The sequence below is a fragment of the Lepidochelys kempii genome, chromosome 1 (assembly GCF_965140285.1).
Source record: "Lepidochelys kempii isolate rLepKem1 chromosome 1, rLepKem1.hap1, whole genome shotgun sequence".
Taxonomy (NCBI): Eukaryota; Metazoa; Chordata; order Testudines; family Cheloniidae; genus Lepidochelys; species Lepidochelys kempii.
In genome coordinates this window covers 112,459,569-112,480,025 of record NC_136380.1, presented here as the reverse complement: position 1 = coordinate 112,480,025, position 20,457 = coordinate 112,459,569, and the positions used below count along the sequence as shown (strand labels likewise).

Sequence of the window (20,457 nt, the reverse complement as noted above, 5' to 3'; positions counted from 1 at the left end):
CCTGGGTTCAAGTCCCTTGCTCCAAATCAGGTGGGAATTTGAAAATGGGTCACCCACATCCTAGATGATTGGCCTTCTGGGTATTCTGACACAATCCCCTGCCCCCAAAATTCCTGATATGGTTGCCCTGGCTGCCTTGTGCCAGACCCAATCCAGTAAGTATACTTTGAAAACCCCTACTGGATCGGTGCCTGTTACAGAGATAGGCAGGGAATCCTGAGTTTGACAATCCCATCAGGGCTTAGGTATGAGCGAGGATGTTGAGCAGCACAGTGACGTCAGGGCTTAGGCAGTTTTGTGCATGCCAGCAGTGGGAACTTAGGCACCATGATGGACTTTACAGGGAGAAACTTAAGCACCTAGGGAATTTAGGCACCTCCAGAATTAGGTGGCAGGTCAGCAGGAGTTTTGAGGATCTAACTGGTGCTTAAAAGTTGGGTCTTAGGCTCCTAAAATGGCAGTTGGGCACCTACATTTCATTGTGTATCAAGCCCTTAGGCAATTCTGAAAATTTTAGCCCTAAGCATCGAGTTTGACACACCTGTATTTGTCAGAACCACAGGGTCAAATCCCAGTAGGATCAACTCAGCCCTTCAACCTTCTGAAAGAGGGGGGTGTGGATATGGGTGTGTCAGAGAGACATATAGATGAGAATTTAAAGTGAGATGACTGAGGTCCTTTCTGTTCTGAGTACATGTTAAAAACATGACAAATCCCTTGCCACTTCTCAAAGGAATAGCATTTTCCCTAGTTTTCTTGGCCACAGTTTTCCCCAGCCCCATTTTTGTTGTGTGTGTGGCATGTCAGTTTTGTGCTTGACTGCCTCCCTTTATTCCTGGAGGTGGCTACATTTCAATGGTACTTTATGTATGTGGGCCCTGATTCTGCAGTGAGATGCATGTAGGGAAATCCTTGTGCCTACCTGGTGCCCCACTGAAGTCAGTTGGGTTTTGCCTGGACACAAGGATCTGCCTGGACATATATCAGTGGAGGATCAGAGCCATAGTTTGTAAAGCTCCTTTTGGAATGAAAAGCACTGTATAAATATACAACTCTTTAAATACTTTCTCAGATATGAAACCTTTCTTCTTTTGTTCTTTATTAAGCTGTCACTGCTCCAAGATGGGACCCATTTCTGTCCTGAAAGCATCTGTGTTTTTCATTAATTACAGGTCCAATAAGAAACCCTCCCTTATCTGTCCTTTCAGCTTTTCTTTTCATATATGGCTGTACTAGGAGGAGGATAATAAATAACTTGGTATTGCAGTTAGACTGTTACATCTCCAAAACACTGTATCAACATTAAATGATTGATCCACTCATATTATAGACTGTGTTCTCTGCCTTTTGCAATGTTGGTTTCAACTTGAAACATACGTGGGTTTTCTTCTATTTGTTATAAAACAGGTGCGTAGAATCTACTGTTCTTCTTTGAGTGGTGTTCCTGTGGGTGCTTCACTCTAGGTGTCGGTGCGTCCCTGCGCTGGAGATGGGAGATTTCTCGCAGCAGTACTCGGTCGGGGGAAGGGCGCACACAGGAGTCATCTCGTGCAGCTGTTGGCACCTCCTGTAGCGTGTGCTCCCCCGACCGTGCCTCAGTTCCTTCTCAACCATCCTCGGCCGCAGACGGAGGTCTGCGGCAGTGCTCTCTTTGATACTTTCTGGGAGAAAAAAAAAAGTTACAAGTTACATAGGAACTTCTTTTTAGTCTATGCTTAGTTACATTGTTTCGTTAGTCTTAGAATATCAGGGTTGGAAGGGGCCTCAGGAGGTCATCTAGTCCAACCCCCTCCTCAAAGCAGGACCAATCCCCAATTTTTGCCCCAGATCCCTAATGGCCCCCTCAAGGATTGAACTCACAACCCTGGGTTTAGCAGACCAATGCTCAAACCACTATAGTTTCCTTAGTTCCTCGTAGAGGTTTTTCTTCCAAAAAAACCCAACCAACCAAACAAACGGAAAAGAGAAGAAAGAAGAAGACTTTTTCTCTCCTTAACTCCCTGTTTGGGAACAGTTTCTACAGTTTACCATTTCAATTAACTCCCACCCTTATCTCTCAAGAGGCGGGAGAGGCTTAACTGCAGTCATGCCCGGCTTATCAGGATTTAGAAAGTGTGACTCCTGCCGTGAACCGCTGGTGACGGCCACACCTCCTGCATTCCCTGTCTGGGAGAAACTCATATCTCCCAGAACTGCATACATTGCACCAACTTAACAACAAGGGCAAGATGTGACAGGGATCTCCACTTGAAAAAGCTTTTGCTGGAGAAATCCCTCCAACCTCCGCAAGAGACATCCTCCGGGGAGTCTCATAAACCGAGATCCCCGAGCTCTGATAAGGCTCTGACTTCCAAAACTGTCAGGAAGCGAGCTTTGACTTCTCCAGCAAGGGTGTCTCAGAAAAAGGGAACTTCCCCAGCGAGGTCGTTACCCTCAGTGCTCCACTCATCCAGAGTGAGCACTTACGAGGCACCGGGCTCCTCTGGCACCGTCCTTCAGCGGACCACTGCTGAGCCCCAATGCACAGCACCGAAGTTGAGACGTCAAGTCTCCTCCATGGCACCGAGTACCCCAGTGCAGAGCGTGGTACAGACAGCGGCACTGTGATCAATGCTGCCTCCACCAGCACCGATCCAAGACTTGCTGCCGCCTAACAAGCCGAATCGGGCACTGGTCAGTGCTCCAACGGTCGACCGCAACCCCAAGGCAGGACCAGTGCAACTCCTGCGTCCTGCTGACATAGCAGTTTCTTCGGCACCGCAGTCACCACTGCTCGGCACTGAACACTCCTCGAGCTATATAGTGCAACACCATCTCCTGCACCAATCTCCATGCATAATGGTGAGGAAGGAGACATGCAGGACAACCGCTTCTCCTCTCAACATTCATCCCCATCACAGATGAGACCTACATGGAACACTGTGAAGCCTAAGCCTCATCTCTCCGAGCATTTACAGCCCTGATATGCACAGCACTGGCCTTACCCATTACCACCTTACCCCATGCAATGGCGTCCTTGGCCCATATACCAGAACCCCTATTCTGGTCCCCCTTCCCCAGCAACAAGAGGTTCCAGAGTACACCCATCCTTACCACACAGAGAAATCTCTAACCCCCCGCTGAGACAGAGATGGCAGAGGAAGAGATACTATCGCAGGTAGACCTGGATGATTCACCACCTGCCCCACACTCATCTTCTGCACCAGACAAAGCAGTGAAGCCGTCTACCCCTACAACACCAGATGACTTGAAACAGTTCCAAGAACTCTTCAAAAGAGTAGCAAACAGCTAAGAAATTGCCTTACATGATGTGCAGGAGAAACAACATAAGTTAAAAATCTTACAACCAGCATCATCAACCAAGATCCCCCTCCCCATGGATGAGGCTATAATGGAGCCTGCAGAGGTAATATGGCAAACACCGGCATCGGCACCACCCACCAGCAAAAGGGCTGATAGAAAATACTTCGTTCCAGCCAAAGGCATGGAATTTTTGTTTTCACACCCTCAAGCCTGCTCTCTGGTAGTAGAAGCTGCTAATCAGCACAGTAAACCACCTCATTTCCGCTCCTCACTGCAAGATAAAGAACACAAGAGACTGGACGTCTTTGGGTGGAAACTTTACTCGTCAGCCACACTTCTGCTTAGAGTTGCCAACTGTTCTGCCCTACTAGCAAATTATGACTACTGTAGTAAAATACAAGAGCTCGTGGAGGACCTCCCTGAGCATAAACATCCTCAACTCAATGCCATTATCAATGAGGGTCAGTTAATAGCCCACACAGCGCTGCAAGCCTCAATAGATGTAGCGGGGACAGCTGCCCAAACAACCGCAACAGCTGCGGTTATGAGAAGAACATCATGGTTGCAGGCTTCGGGAATTCCTAAAGAACTACAGCTAAAAGTGGAAGACCTCCTCTTCAATAGGGATAAACTATTCTTGTCTCAAACCTCCATACCAAACGTCCTCCATACCATGAAGACCTCCCGAGCGACGCTGTGTACACTAGGCATACACCCACCTCCTGACAAACGCCCTCGCTTTTAACCATACCAGAGGTCACGAAACACCTTGTTTAACCGTCAACAACCATGATACTTCACTCAGAACAGACCCAAACAATGGGCTTAGAGCTCCACAGAACCAGGCCTCGTCCACCCGTCCATCTGCATCTAAGCCACAATTGTGAAGTCTTGGTCGAGGGTATGCACGACCTCCCCACACCTCTAACGCGAACAGATACCCCATCCCACAATTTTGGTCACTGCTTACGCCCATTTTACCATGTCTGGGCTGCGATAACCACAGATCAATGGGTTTTGGAGATCATACAATCTGGCTACACCATTCCTTTCACAGCCGTCTCCCTACCTTCTCCCCTTCCCCGTCCCTCTTCAGGGATCCTTCTCACATACACCTTCTGCAACAGGAAGTAGACCACCTCCTGCTGCTGGGTGCTGTACAACCAGTACCACATCAATACCGAGGGAGGGGTTTTTATTCCAAATATTTCCTGACAGAGAAGAAAGGAGGGGGATGGAGGCCAATCTTAGATCTCTGAAAACTCAACAGGTTCGTACGCAGCCACAGGTTCAAAATGGTCACTCTGGGCACAATAATCCCAGTGCTAGACGGCGGGGACTGGTTTGCAGCTCTCAACCTCCAAGATGCATACTTCCGTATTACAATACATCCTGCCCACAGACGGTTCCTGAGGTTCACAGCAGGACCCAACCACAGCCAATACAGGGTCCTTCCCTTCAGACTGTCCACTGCTCCCCGCGTAGTCCCCAAAACGCTTGCGGTAGTAGCAGCACATTTATGATGCAAAGGAGTCATCATCTTCCCCTATTTGGATGATTGCCTTCTCAAGGGTACCAACCGACAAGAAGCGGCAGGCATGCTGAAGACCACAGTAGACCTGTTTCACCAGCTAGGTCTACAGATAAACGAAAGGAAATCCACCCTGGAACCAACCCAGCGATTGGAGTTTATCAGAGCCGACCTCGACTCCATACAAGCCAAGGCAATATTGCCAAACCACAGATTCACTACATTGACCAATGTTATTTCCACGGTGACCATCAGCTCACAAACTTCAGTGAGGACATGCCTTCAGATTCTGGGACATATGGCAGCTACGACTTTCTTAGTAAAGTATGCCAGACTTCATATGTGCTGTCTGCAGCACTGGTTAAGCACGGTCTGTGCAGCCAGCAAACACTCTCTCAACAGACGTGCGACACTACCACCAAGGATTATCCTCTCCCTACAATGGTGGACACAGCCAGGGAATGTATGCTCCAGGATTCCCTTTCAACAAGACCCCCCATCAGTGACTATTACAACAGATGCCTCCCTGATAGCTTGGGGCACCCACTTGGGTCACCACAATCTACAAGGTAAGTGGTCTGTAATGGAAACCTGACTACATATGAATTTCCTGGAACTCTGCATGGTACACAATGCATGCCAACACTTCCTCCCTCTCATACGAGAAACCTTAATCACTATTCTCACAGACAATGTGGTGTGCATGTTTTACATCAATCGCCAAGGAGGAGCCAGGTCTCACTCGTTATGTGTAGAAGTCATGAATTGATGGAACTTTTGCATCCGCAACAATATAAGCATCACAGCATCATGCCTACCAGGGTGCCAAAACACTACAGCCGACAGCCTCAGCAGGCACTTCTCACAGGAACACGAGTGGGAAATCCACGACAGTGTTCGTGACACAATATTCCAAAAATGGGGTCACCCAGTGATCGACCTTTTTGCTTCAGCGACAAATCACAAATGTCCACATTTTGCTCCAGGGCAGGACTGGCACTGGGATCGCTAGGAGATGCCTTCCTCATCCCGTGGAATGCGTCACTCACGTACGCCTTCCTGCCGATACCACTGATCCCATGGGTCATCCGCAAGATACAACTCGACAGAGCATACATCATTCTCATTGTTCCCACATGGCCCAGACAGACTTGCTTTCCATACTTCTCACATCTAGCAGTCTGTGCCCCACAACAGCTGCCTTTCTGGATGGACCTCCTGTCCCAGAACAAGGGCCGGATGCTCCATCCAGACCCAGCGAAACTCCGTCTCAAAGCATAGCTCCTCTCTGGTTCCAACATGGGGAACTGAACTGTTTGGAAAAAGTAAAACAGGTATTACTAAATAGCCGTCGCCTCACCACTAGAAATACTTACCGCCACAAGTGGAGAAGATTCTCCCTTAGTATCAGCAAAAAAAGCTGGATGCAACCATGGAGCCTCTATCTATGATCCTAGACTACCTAGGGGTTAGCCATAAGATCTATTAAAGTACACCTTGCTACCATCACGGCCCTCCACGAACAGATAGAAGGGGCTTCAATATTCACTCACCCAATTACACGGCGCTTTCTAGCAGGTATACAGAACATATGCCCAGAAGTACGACAACTTGCACCACCATGGGATCTCAGTCTTGTGCTCAAATGTCTCACAAGACACCCTTCGAGCCTCTAGCAACCTGCTCGCTCCTTCATATGTCAGTGAAGGTTGCATTTCTAGTGGCAAACACATCTGCCAGACATGTCAGTGAAATAGGAGCATTGATGGCTGAACCACCCACCGTATGCTGTATTTACCAAAGACAAAATCATGTTACGTCCTAACCCCAAATTCTTGCCCAAAGTGGCTACAAATTTTCATATTAACCAAACCATACACTTACCTGCCTTCTATCCCAAGCCACATAATGACTCTCGAGAAACAACGTTGCACATGCTAGATGTCAGACTGGCTGTAGCCTTTTACTTGGACAGAACTAAACCACACCGCAAGTCACCAAGACTGTTTGTCTTTACAGCAGAGTGCTCCAAGAGCTCTACAATATCAACCCAGAGACTTTCCAAATGGGTCTCTACCTGTATTCAAACTTGCTACCACCTGCATCACAAAGAACCCCCCGTGGGCATCAGATCCCACTCAACGCGAGCCATGGCGACATCATTTGCATTCTTGAACAATGTCCCCTTAATAGACATTTGTAGAGCTGCAGCCTGGACATTAGAGCACACTTTTGCGAAGCATTACTCTATCACCCAAGGCCATGTCTCAGACTCTGTCATTGGCTTTACAGTGCTCTCATCGCACACTTATACATAACTCTGAACCCCTACCGCCCCGGTGGGGTACTGCTCTACAAGCACCTAGAGTGGAGCACCCACAGGGACACCACTCAAAGAAGTTACTCACCTTGTACAGTAACAATGGTTATTCGAGATGTGTCCCTCTGTGGGTGCTCCACCACCCACCCTCCTCCCCTCTACTTCGGAGTTCACACAACTGAGCTCTGCGGTGGAGAAGGAACGGAGGGACGGTCAGGGGAGCATGTGCTACAGGAGGTACCAACGGCTGCATGAGATGACTCCTGCGCGCACCCTTCCCCCGACCGAGAAGTGCTGCTAGAAATCTCTGGCGCAGGGATGCACTGACACCTAGAGTGGAGCACCCACATGGACACACATCTCGAAGAACCATCGTTACTGCACAAGGTGAGTAACTTCTTCTTATGACAGCACAAGTTATCAAGTGGTTTTTTTTGTTTTTTTTGTTTTTAATCAAAAGACAACATAAAATTGTAAAAAGTTAATGAAGTGGGCTTGGCACAATAAATATTTTCTTAGCTTGAGGATTTTATTAATTGTGGCTGTATTTTGTGACTTTGCAGATACTAAACCTCTCTATCTCTGAATATTCTTATTTACAATTTTATTTCTTCAGATCTCTGTTGAAGAACTGGAGAGAAGTTTGTTTATAAAGGTCAACAAGGATGCAGTTATGAAAATAGCTGTTGCAGGAAATCTGTTTACTTCGGACAAAGGACTGTATCAGCTGAACTTAACAGTGGGAGGCATTCCTTTCAAAACTAAAGACCTTATTCAACCCGTGAGTACTGCTTTAATCTTCAATCACGTTGGTACACAGAGTGTAGTGGGCTTGACTTTTAGCTTCACTTACAATAGGCTAACTTTATAGACCCCAGTGGAGTAAGTCCTGATTTACGCCCGGCTAAGTGAGAGACAAATCAGGCCCAGTGTGTTTTTGAAGCTGGGAGCAATGTAGGGGGAACTTTCCTTCCGTACACCAGCAGAGTGCTTAATGTTGAAGTATGTATCATGCCAAGCTTTTATTTCTGCTAACTTTTTAGCATTTATTTTTAGTAGTGAGCCCGAGGCATGGTAGCACGGGTGGTTTCTCACCCTATAAAAGGCTTTTTGCTGGCTTGTATGTGGTTTTGGGGTTTTTTTTTTTTTTTTTGCCCCCCATGCTCCATCTTCATGAAAGTCAGTTACAGCTAAGAAACCAATAAATTTTTTTTTCTAATTAAGATACTTCTATAGGAATGAAAGTTAAGACGCTCCTTGGAGATGTTTAATTGAGGCTTGGGGCTATTTTTGGAAGCTTTTAAATTATTGTAGCCAGAATTTCCATGGAGGCCAACAGTGCAAGGAGGTTTATATGAGTTATTGTTCAAACAGCTGCTGTTCTACCTCTCTTTTGACTGACTTTCCACCTTGAACAATGGGGCTGGGTTTTATTTGTTTTTAAATAAGGTGACAACCCTGTGGCCTCAAGACTGGAAATATAGCAACCTAAGGATATGTCGTTCAGGGTGATTGCCACTCTGAATGTGTTTCAACTAGAGGTGTGGTCTGAACATGGGCCTGGGAGCCAGAAACCCCTGGGTTTTTATTCTGTATCTGACACTTACCCTCTCTCTGTCTATATATATCTTCTTACTATATGTTCCATTCTATGCATCAGATGAAGTGGGCTGTAGCCCATGAAAGCCTATGCTCAAATAAATTTGTTAGTCTCTAAGGTGCCACAAGTACTTCTGTTCTTTTTGCGGATACAGACTAACATGGCTGCTACTCTGAAACCAACCATTACTAATCTAGCAGCTTCAAGGGAGCCTTTGGTCTACTTGCTTTCTCCCATTTTAATGCTAGAGTTTAAAATATATATAAAAGCTGGAATTAACAAGGTGTGTGTGTGTGTAAGGTTGCACCCAACTTCTGGCTCTTTGCCATACATCTTTTACATCTGTGTCTGGTCACAGTGCATACCACTTGGTCGTTTCTCATTTCACACATTGTGTGACGTGAGCTTTTTATGGTGAAATGTGTTATAATTCATGTCCTCTCTTTGTAAAGAGTTTCACATGGATTTATACATGGCAGATCTCGAGGGGATTCTTAGAAATAAATGGCACTAAAGATGTACAGCATGTAGAAGTGGGTAACACAGTTACGAAAGCAGATTTAGTCCCTGCATGAGCCATACCCCGTGGAGCATTACTGACTTCAGTGGATATCTGCATGGGCACAGAGCATAGGTGCTGACTTTCTAATTTCCCTGGCGCAGCTCGACCCCCTCTCCGTCTCAGGACCCACTGCACCCCTTTCCCCCAGGCCCCACCCCCACCCCGCCTCTTCCCGTCCCAGCTCCATCCCTGTTCCACATCCGCTTTGCCCTCACTCCGCCTCCTCCCCCCAATACCTTCTGCGCATGGCTGAACAGCCCTGGAGCACCGACAGAGTCGGTGCCAATGGCACAGAGGTCTGCACGTATGGATGTCATTGCAGGATTGGGGCTTGAGTCTGTTCTGGTGTGATTGTATGTTGGTAAATGTGGTGAGATTTTCCCCACACCATTATATAGTTTGATCTTGTGGGACCCTCTGTGCCCATAGTCCTCTCTCCGTTTAACACAGAATAGCAACTAAAGGTAAGATTATTTCTCTGTCTTACAAGATAAATCCTCGGCTGGATGGTTGCATGCGGGCATGGAACTGGTTGAATGGTGAAGATACTACTATCCAAGAAACAATAAAGCTGAATGACAAGATGCAGTGCTTCTCGGTGGCAGGACGAGGATCATTCTATCCTGGCAGTGGTTTTGCTATATTTAATTTCAATTATAGTAAGTGCTTTTTTTTTATCATTGTCATAGTATGTTGTCCATACCTATGTATTCAAATAGAACAGAAATAACAATTGTAAAAGTGCATGTATTCCTGACTTCTCAGGTAAGCCTTCGTTTTTTTTTTTAAAGACACATACACACATGCTCTGAAATGATTTAAATGGGTAGGGAGAAATCATCATGTGTACTAAAATAATAAAGCAGTTGGAATTAGCTCTTTCCCAATTAAGAAAGCTAGCAGCTGTAGTGAGAAGCTGAATTTGGGATTCATGAAAAGGAAGATCTAATAATGCTGGCTAGAACCCAACATTATATGGGCAACTCTCATTAGGTTCCCTCTGTGTGGTTTTGACAATGCATTTATCTCTGATGTGTGTGTACCCTTCTCTGCTATTGCAGCTCTGACTTTTCTTAAGACCATGTCAGTCATAGTAATGTATATTAGATTTATGTCTTAGGCTATGTACACACTTCAGGTTACATTGGTATAAGTTACGTCGCTCAGGGGTCTGCATAAGTCCCTCCCTTTCTCCGAGCGACATAAGTTACATCAATCTAAGCGCTGACGTGAACAGTGTTATGTCAGCGGGAGAGCTTCTCCCACCAACATGGTTACCTCCGCTTGGGGAGGCTGGAGTGATTAAGTCGACAGGAGTGCTCTTTTCCGTCAGCTTAGAGCATCTGCACTAGCAGTGATGCATCGGTGCAGCTGCACCGCTGTAAACTCTGTAGTGTAGCCATGGCATTAGATAGAAGTTCACTGTTGCTTAAAATGAAATGCCCATACTGAATTTCACTTGTGATTTAAGTTGATATTTATTAGATTCAGATCAGTCATGGTAACTATATCAATGATATAGCGAGGACATCAACACAGGCTATGTGAAATTGGCCTGGATTTAGTTCCAACCCTCTCTTAATCATAATAATTTAGGAATTAGAAGGATGGCTTTGCCTTTGTTTCAGATTCTTCCATTTATACCTGTCCACTGAAGAACTAAATAGACCATTGACATTGGTAAAAGTTTTAAATGCTGACAGGCCTGATTACAAGTTCTCCTCTCCCGTTATCTCTTGTGCAGCATTATGTGGATTTTTCTGTTCTGCTAGTATAAATTAGAGAATATCTTACCAGGTGACTGTCATGCTGTTTACAACATAGATGCAAGAACTACCAAATAGAGTCTGGCATCTGAAGTGCAAATGAGACCACATTCTTAACAGAGCTGTATTCTCAGAATTTACATTTTTATATTCATTTATTATAAACAATTATACTTATTTTTTTGTTTAGTAACAGTAAAAGGATGTAAAGACACCATTTATCCTATTTACAGCAGTAATAAATCAGTATTGTCTATGATCTTGTCTAGACAGGCCAGGGACAGGCCACATCTTGAATACTGTGTGCAGATCTGGTTGCCCATCTCAAAAAAGATATATTGGAACTGGAAAAGGTACAAAAAAGGGCAACAAAAATTATTAGGGGTATGGAACAGCTTCCATATGAGGAGAGATTAATAAGACTGGGACTTTCCAGCTTGGAAAAGAGACAACTAAGGGGGGATATGATAGAGGTCTATAAAATCACGACTCTTGTGGAGATAAGGGGGGATATGATAGAGGTCTATAAAATCATGACTCTTGTGGAGAAAGTAAATAAGGAAGTGTTATTTACTCCTTCTCATTAGACAAGAACTAGAGGTCACCAAATGAAATTAATAGGCAGCAGGTTTAAAACAAACAAGAAATATTTTTTTCACACAACGCATAGTCAACATGTGGAATATTTTGCCAGAGGATGTTGTAAAGGCCAAGACTATAACAGGGCTCAAAAAAGAACTAGACAAGTTCATGGAGTATAGGTACATCTATTTCTGAGTTCAGCATGTGACCGTTTATTGCAAGCTAAAAGGGCTTCAGAACCTCTGATTGGCTTGTGGAGGGATAGTGCTCGAAGTGTTCTATTCTGTTTTGTTTTGACACATTTGTGTGAAAGTGTTCAATTCCTCAATCATTTTGTAAAGTTCAAGACTGATACAAAAATTGGATTCCACATCTTGCAACAGCTCTGAGAATGTGATGGATTGATAGCATGTGCGGCGGGTGAACCATGGGCTGGGGGAGGCTAGACCCTGGCTTGGCCTGCCCCTTCTGCCTCAGGTCCTGTCCCTCCTGCCCACCGGCTCCCCAGCCCTAGGCCACTGGAGAGCCTGCAGCCCTGGAGCACCAGGTGGCACGTGCCGCCTCCTCCCCCAACCCTAGAGTGCTGGGCGGCGCAGCTCCAGCACCAGGGCCCCAGCCACCCCAATTCCTGGCCATAGGCTGGCTGCCCTAGCCCCACCCAGCAGGCTTCCCGGAAGAGGAGGTAGTCCACCTGGGGTGGGGCAACTATCAGCAAGCAGGAGGGGGCCTTGGGATGGAACGTGGATGGAGCCACATGAGGCTGTTTGGGGAGGCACATCCTTCCTCAGCCTATGCTACGCGCCGCACATGATTGATAGCCCTTAGCAATTGAATGTCTGTCCTTGATTTAAAAAACCAAAACCCTCAGTCTTGACTTTTGACTTTCTGAAAGGCAGCGGCCCTTTCTGTGGAGTGTAACAAGGCAGAGCTGTTACCATTTTCCTTTCTGATTTTCCGCATTAATGCTTGTGTTTTTTTCTGGGTTAAAGAGATGTGGCAATCTGTCCATATGCTCATCCATCCATAGTTGTCTTCTCTTGTCTGCCACTTGGTCAATCATTTTGTTTTTCTGACATGCATCTCTCTCTGTAGTGCAACCATCTGCTGGAAATGAAGCTGAAAGGAATTGGGAAGTAGAAGTAAACACTGTAATTCGGCCAGCAGCAGACACCGGGGTACTGTTTGCTCTGGTTGGTGAAGAAGCTTCAGTCCCTTTATCATTGTCTCTTATTGACTATCACTCTACAAAGAAACTTAAACAACAGGTACGAGCTTTAATCTTCTACTGGTGTAAAACAAAAAGATCCCTTAATATTTCATCAGAATTTCTAGGGCCATTTTCAAAAAATCTCAAAATTTGTTCCTGCCATTTTGTGTATACATTTACATTCACCAGTTCAGAATTTTATATGCAAATCAGATGTTTGAATGTCATCAGAGTACAGGAATTCTGCTTTTTGTGGAAATCGTTTTAGAAGGAGGGTAAACACTTCTTTGAACATTTGGCCCTTATAAAGGATATTGATTCAGTAGCAAATATCTCCACACTGACAATATGGCTCAACCTCTTGAATTTTAGCCACTTTGTTACACTAGTCTGAATTATACTATAAACTCCTTTGTACGGAAACTTTGTGTTCTATAGTGTAAACGAATAATAACTCCACTGTAGTCAAGGGAGTAACACAGGCCTAACTCCAGAGTGTCTGCAAAGTGCCATGTACGGTATAAACAATATAATTAGTTATATTCATAATATAGGGTTAGATTTTGCTGTCACAGTTCAGAAGTAACTCCACTGAAGTCAGTGAGACTACTTCTCATTTACACTTAGGGCTTGCCCTCAGTACATGGAGATCGATGCTGCTGCAATCGATGCAGCAGATGTCGATTTAGTGGGTGTAGCGAAGACTCGCTAAATCGATGGCAGAGCGCACTCTGGTACTCCAGCTCCCTGGGAAGAATAAAGGAGGTCAACCGGAGAGAGCATCTCCCGTTGACACAGTGCAGTGAAGACACCGGGGTAAGGAGACCTAAGTTGCATCGACTCCAGCTACGTTAGTCACGTAACTGGAGTAGCGTAACTTAGGTCGATTTACTGCGGTAGTGCAGACAAGCCCTTAAGCTGCTCAACACCACTTTGGCAGTGAGGCGACTCATGGGAGGGACACGAAGGGTCAAATGCCCCTCAAGCAGCTGGCCCAGGCGGGGAGAGGAAGGGGCGGGGCCAGAGCCTCCTCCAGTCACGTTGTCTGGGATGCTGCCTGTTGCAGTGCAGCGGCTGTCTGGGAGAGTGCATGGCTGCGGTAGTGGGATAGCTTCTGGGGATAGCGGCCAAACGAGTCTTCCCCCTGCTCTCCCTGGGATGCTCAGAGTTGGCTCCTGTCCCCAGAAGTCAAGCCGGAGCAGGCTGCCACTGCTCCCTGCCCTGGCTCAGCTTTTGGGGACAGAGCCGACTCTAAGCATCTCAGGGAGAGCGGGGGGCTCCGACTCACTCAGCTGCTGTCCTGGAAGCCAAGCCCAGGCGGAATCCCGCTGCTACTGCAGCCAGATGTTCTCCCAGGCAGCTTCTGTGCTACACCGGGTAGCATCCAGGAGTGGCTCTGACGCCTGGCTGCTAGGAACAGCAGCCAAATATGCCAGGGGGAGCCAGCCGTGTGGGAGGACAGAGCTGCTGGTGCCCCCCTCCCCCCCCGTAATGTGGGGTGGGGACAGGGAGAGCACAGGGGCCCCGGACTGGGGGCAGGATGGGGAGGAGTCACCTGGGGAGGTTACGTGTCCTCCCCTTTAGCTGGCGTCCCCCTCCACCCCCAGTATGGGGAGGCACCAGTCATCTATCCTTAAGGCTCCTTTGAACTGCCAGAGTGGTGGTGTTTACAGTGCTGTTGTAGCTGTGTTGGTCCCAGGATATTAGAGAGACAAGGTGCGGGGGTAATATCTTTTGATGGACCAACTTTTGTTGGTGAGAGAGACAGGCTTTTCATCTGCACAGAGTTCTTCAGGTGTGCTGTTAGTGTAAATGAGAATCAGACCCAGACAATGGAGTTACGCAGGGTATAAATCTAGTGTAAGTGAGCTCAGAACCTGACTTTCAGTAATAATAATATCATCCGTTCTTTGCTGGCTCTGAAAAAGCCTTCTAAACAGCTGCAGTTACGAGCATTATGAAATGGGAAATGTGTAAGTTTCAGTTTGTGTCTGTGCCTTCACTTATTGCACTTTTTTGCTTTTCAGTTCATTATCTTGGCCACAGAGAACATGGTTGTGTCCAGATTGGCAATAAACGTTTGTGATGATCAGGAACACTCCGTGGACATCTTCATCAGCAAGGGGCAGTTATCGCTCACTGTGGATGGGACTGCAGGACAGACTGAATTAAGCCATTCCCAGCTACAGGACAGTCTATTTCTCTTGGAGGGCTACCTACAGTCATCTGTGAAGACATACGTGGGAGGACTGCCAGGTGATTATCAAATTCTGCAAAGCAGAATGCAGGTTCTAACAACAAATAATGGTACTGGTGACTGGAAAAGGGATCAAATGTGTTCGTTAGACCCTGGTGTCAAACACTCTATTTCTGCCCAAGTGAGTTTTGTTGTGCATGGGTGGGTGCAAGGAGGGCATTTAGCATTGATATCCTTTAACTTGTTTTTGTTGAATGACTATATCAGCCTTTTCGGAGAGGCGGAAGCAAGAATAGGAATCTTGGTTGGGTTTCTTTTTGGTCAGCAAATGGGGTTACCTGGTCAAAGAAGAGCTATGAGGAGGGTCACTATCCGTCTGGCATAATCTGTGGAGGTTATTACCTCAGATGTGTGGAGCCCTGAATTAGCATCACATTCAACCCATGTACAAGTCTGAGATCAGTATCAGATAAGGACCAAAACACTTGAGGGTGTAGTCCGACCTTTTGAGGTTCTCACTCCCTTTGTCTCCCCAGCCTAGCAGACTGACTTCAGGCTCTATGCAGGCTCTTGGTACCTCTAGCCCTGAGTGGGTGACCCATTCACCTCACCTCTGTTGGAAGTCTTAGGGGCTCATTGCTGTGGTTCTGTAGCTTCTCTGCTGATGTTGCCATCCAGAGAGCACTATGTGTAAGAGCTCATGACATTTCCAGTCAGGGACACCCAGGGGGCACAGCACAGAGGCTGCCACAACTTCTGGCTTTTGCAGCAAAAATAGAGCCTCTGCTGGAGTCACTTCTGTTCTCTGCCTGGAACCTGACAGATTGACCTTCGATTTGAATCAAAGATTTGGCTGTTGGGGGTTGTTTCTCATTCTAGCTGAACTGGTTCACTACTCCCTATTGCTGAGAAATGCGAATGAGGAAGCATATGAAAAGCATGTCTCTCTGCATAATAGTAGTTACTATCTGCAGTACTCACAGCAAGACAAAGTCCTGGTCTTGCTTGTCTAATCCATGTAATATGGGGAAGAGAGGCTGGAGCAGTGCTGGCCTTGTGGTAGGTGCCGCAGCAGTTAAGCCAGCATAGGGCAGGATAGTACAGGGCAGCTGAGGGGTAACATAGCAGGGTGCTTCTTTACTGCTGTTCCTAGAAGGAGTAATGTGAGCTTCCCCATAGCTCATGCTGCATAACAGTATTTATACTAGCAGGCCTGGCTCCTAGGCATGCCAGAAGATGGGAGACCACACCCTCCTGGGACTCTGGTGTGTTGGCAGGTGCAGTAGCCAGTCCCTCAATATAGCACTTAGTGGAGTGCCATAATGTACTGCAATTTTGCCCAGCTGTTGCGCCAGTAGGAGGTAGCCAATGCTCTCTTTCACCACTAGTGCAGCAGAGGGCAGGATTTTCTCCTGAAAATTAGGAAGTGTCTGTCACACACTTAGAATGGAGGTAGCTTTCTCTGCTATAGCGCTTTAGAGTAATTTATTTTTAGGCTGGCCTTTCAGTGCAGTATAAGGTACATTTTCATTAGTCTCTAACTGGAGTAGGTACATATCCTAGAGCTGATTTAAAAAAAAAATGGATGAAAAAAAATCATGAACATTTTGTCATTTCCCACTCAACATTTCCCATTTTTTTCTTTGAAATTTGGAACATGTTGACTTGCTGTATCGAGCTGGCTGAACACAGGGCGCGAAGCAGGGGAATGTTAGGTGTTTTTTTTTCCCAGTCAATGTTTTTATGAACGTTTTCATCGAAAAATCAGCATTTGAAAATTTCTGATTAGCTCTAACATGCATATATTATTCCTAACATCAATAATAGGGCTCTTCTCTTGATCTGTGTACATGGCATCTTTAATTGGTCTCTCTTCCATGGACTGTCTGAGCATTAGCTTGCAGTGCAGAAAGAGCTTTAATCCATGGAAGCTCATCCTTGGTCATGAGAAGTGGAATTTGTTTCCTTGCTTGCAGGGAAACACTATTTACACTGCATAAATCCCACTAACAGAAATATCTCTGAACATCTGTGTCGCTGCAGCTGCATATCTTGCCCCACTGCATCAAGAACACTTTCTATTTATAATTAAGTGGTGTGACAGCTATTTTTCAAATTGTTAAAGGCTGTATCAGCTGGAAACTTCTTCCTGAGTCATCTATTAATCCCTGTATGCCCTGAAGCAGGAGGATTAAATGCTTATTTTGTCTAGTGTAACAGTAGGTCATTATGGCAAAGGATACATTTTGTAGATCTTTTAAAATCTGAGCTGTGGCAACCATTTGTTTTTCATAAATTCCAAGGCCAGAAGGAACCATTGTTAACCTCTAGTCTGACCTCCTGTGTAACACAGGCCATAGAACTTCCCCAAAATAATTCCTAGAGCAGATCTTTTTAAAAAAAATCCAATATTGATTTAAAAATGGTCAGTGATGGAGAATCCACCACAACCCTTGGTAAATTGTCCCAATGGTGAATTACTCTCTCTGTTAAAAAATGTATGCTTTATTGCCAGTCTGAATTTGTCTAGCTTCAACTTCCAGCGTTGGCTCTTGTAAAGTAAATCCAGTTGCACTCTAAATCTACAAGAATTACAGCTAGGTTAGCTGCCTTCTTCCTTCTGTGATGTGATCTGATCTGCTCAGCAAGTTGCTTGTTTCTTTTATTGAGTCCAGAGGTGGAGCCTTAACATTTGGGTTAAAACAGTTTAACAAATGAGAAGATTATAAACATTTAAACATTAGGGATGGGTTAACTAACCTGGACTAAATAAACTGAACCAAATGTTCAACCGGAAGTTTCACTGAACTGAATTTTTTTCATCATTTGTTAGTTGGGGCTGACGCTGGGTTGTTTTCATTTTTTTCCCTGTCCTCCTGTTTCTTTATTTCAGCCAGAAATGGGAAAACCCCAAAACAGCAGTCACTCTTTGTATGTTTTTTAAGGCAAATGAAAAAATATTATTTGGCCTCCATATTAGCAGTATCCCCCATATTAAGTAAAGACCATGATGCAGATATGGAAGAAGCATTATTGGATTGCAAGGGGAAAAGGCAACAATTTATTGATGATCACCATACTTCAATAAAATTGTTTTCTATGGTATATTAAATTCTGCTGAATCCCTGATTACTTCAAATTTTGTACAAACAAATGTTCTTAAACTTTTCATCAGTGTAGAGACTAAACAGTTTATGTGAAGAGACTGAATCTTTGGATTCATAACCAACTTCTGTTTTTTGAGTGCTGTCCATTCCACATTAAGGGGGTGTGTGTGCGCGTGCGTGCGTGCTCGCTACATGCACCGGTGCCGGAAGTTTTTCCCTCAGCAGTATCCATACGGGAGCGGCTCTGGTGCCCTCTGGATTGGCGCCTGCATGGTGTGGTGTAAGGGGTGCTGCCGACTCCCCCCACATTCAGTTCCTTCTTGCTGCCAGTGACGGTGCATGGAACGTTCGCCGCTCTTACAAGCGTTGCTTAGGCTTCTTTTGTACGAACTAGAGTTTTTATAAAGTTAGTTAGCCCTTACCAGTAGTTAGTTTTACTTAGTCGGGGGATGGGGCATGCGCCTATCCCCAGGCTTTAAGCCCTGCCATCGCTGCAAATGGCCCATGCCTGTGAGCGAGCCACATAGTAGCTGTCTCAGGTGCCTTGGTGAAGGGTACATAAGTGAGAAGTGTCGAATCTGCAGGTCCTTTAAACCTAGGACTAAAAGAATGTGAGATCAGACTCAAAGCGCTCCTGATGGAGTTGGCACTCACTCCAGCCCCGGAACAAAGGTCTGACTAGGTTCCCAGCGCCGCAGCATCGGTGCGTAGTGCCCCGCCATTGATGAGCTGGCACCGATCCCTGTCCACGGCCCCAGCCAAGAAGTCCAAGGAGGCCAGTAGGGGATGGTCTCCTACTCCCCGCAAGGGGAAGGACAGGGCTGGGGGTGAGCTAAGACCCGTGCAGGGTGGCTCATCTGCCCCGTCAGGAAGTCAGGCCTCAGCTCATGTCGAGCGATGCAGCCCACCCTGTTCCTTGCCTGGAAGCCCGGACGCAGAGGCAGGCCTTCATCAGCTTCAGGTGCTGTCGATGCCTCATGTGCTCCAGACTGCGCTGGAGGTCCTGATGCTCCCAGCGCTGCTCAACCAGCCCTGGCGGTGTCCAGATCTCAGGGTAAGCCCACCTTGGGACTTTTCTGTCTGCCCTCGCCCTATCATTACCTCTCCCCATAGTGCCACCGTTCACCCGCTTGAAGCCGTCATGCCTTGGAGTTAGGGAGGCAGATGCATCGGAGCCCTCTACAGTTACCGGACTGTGGACACCAGCAGCAGGATTTGAGGTGGGCATTGCCAGTTACCTGGTGCAGACCCACAGAGGCATGCACTCCCCGGCAGGAATGTCAGGACCGGCCCTGTGCATCACCAGAACACCGTTACAGATTCCAGGAACAATCGGAGGACCGGAGCCACAGGCCCCACCAAAGATCCCCGAGACGGGTGTCACCGTATTCGGGGAGATCCCCCTGGCACCTGGACCGCGATACCTCCAAGTCCTGCTCCTCATTTAGGTAGCATTCTCGAAACGCGAGGCGTGGATTGCCAGTCCCCCGTTGCAGATCCACTGAGCGCCGCTGGTCACCGAGGTCCCCATGAAGGCACACGTCCCGCTTAGACCAGTCCTCCTCTAGACGCGACCACGATTATCGCCAGGCACAGAGTCGCTGCTCCAGTGGATCCAGGTCACCAGGTAGCAATCACTCTAGGTATGGCTCCGGTGTGGAGTAAGGCTCCACATCAGCAGGGCAGCCTCCCAGATCCTCAGGGCCCCCTGCATCATCAGTACCGAAGCCGGCCCTGTGGTACCCCTGGAACCTGTGGGGGTTCACCCAGCCCTCCCAGACTGCCTGCTCGGTGTCAGGAGCCTCGAACAGGCCTGTGGCCTCGATGACCCAACTCCCTTTAGTACTTGAGGCCTCAGGGGATAAGACCCCGCAAGTCCATGTGGACCAAGGGGAACAGCCAGCTGGACCACCAATGGGTGCCATGGAACCCGCGGTAATGGCCTCCTCGTCATCACCGGACATGGCTATCATGGAGCCCCCTTACCCGGTTCCCCAGGATGATGCTAAAATGGACCAGGATCTGTTGAAGAGGGTCATGTCCAACCTTGGCCTGCAGGCAGAGGAGTTGGAGGAGCAAGCGGGCTCCCTGTTCAACATCGCCTACTCAACAGCCCCTGCTAGGGTGGCCTTTCCCCTTCATGAAGGGGTATTGAAGATATCCAGTGCTTTGTGGCAAACCCACTCCTCTCTTCCCCCCATTTCCAAGTGGGCAGGGTGTAAGTACTTTGTCCCAACTAAGGGGCACGAATACTTTTACTCCTATCCTTCTCCAAATTCCCT

At 46.9% G+C, this 20,457-nt stretch overlaps 1 protein-coding gene across 9 annotated transcripts in view; it reads left to right on the top strand.

Annotated features, from left to right (window-relative positions):
* Positions 1-20,457, top strand: part of GAS6 (growth arrest specific 6) — a 155,267-nt gene that overhangs the window by 47,310 nt on the left and 87,500 nt on the right. For all 9 annotated transcript variants that reach the window (XR_012159653.2, XR_012159654.2, XR_012159659.2 and 6 more), the window contains 4 exons: positions 7,771-7,935; positions 9,807-9,975; positions 12,757-12,929; positions 14,899-15,127. Coding sequence is in view for 3 of the 9 variants with exons in the window: in XM_078853701.1 (XP_078709827.1) it covers positions 7,771-7,935; positions 9,807-9,975; positions 12,757-12,929; positions 14,899-15,127 (736 nt within the window). In the remaining 6 variants the exon portion in view is untranslated. The remainder of the gene's footprint in view (positions 1-7,770; positions 7,936-9,806; positions 9,976-12,756; positions 12,930-14,898; positions 15,128-20,457) is intronic.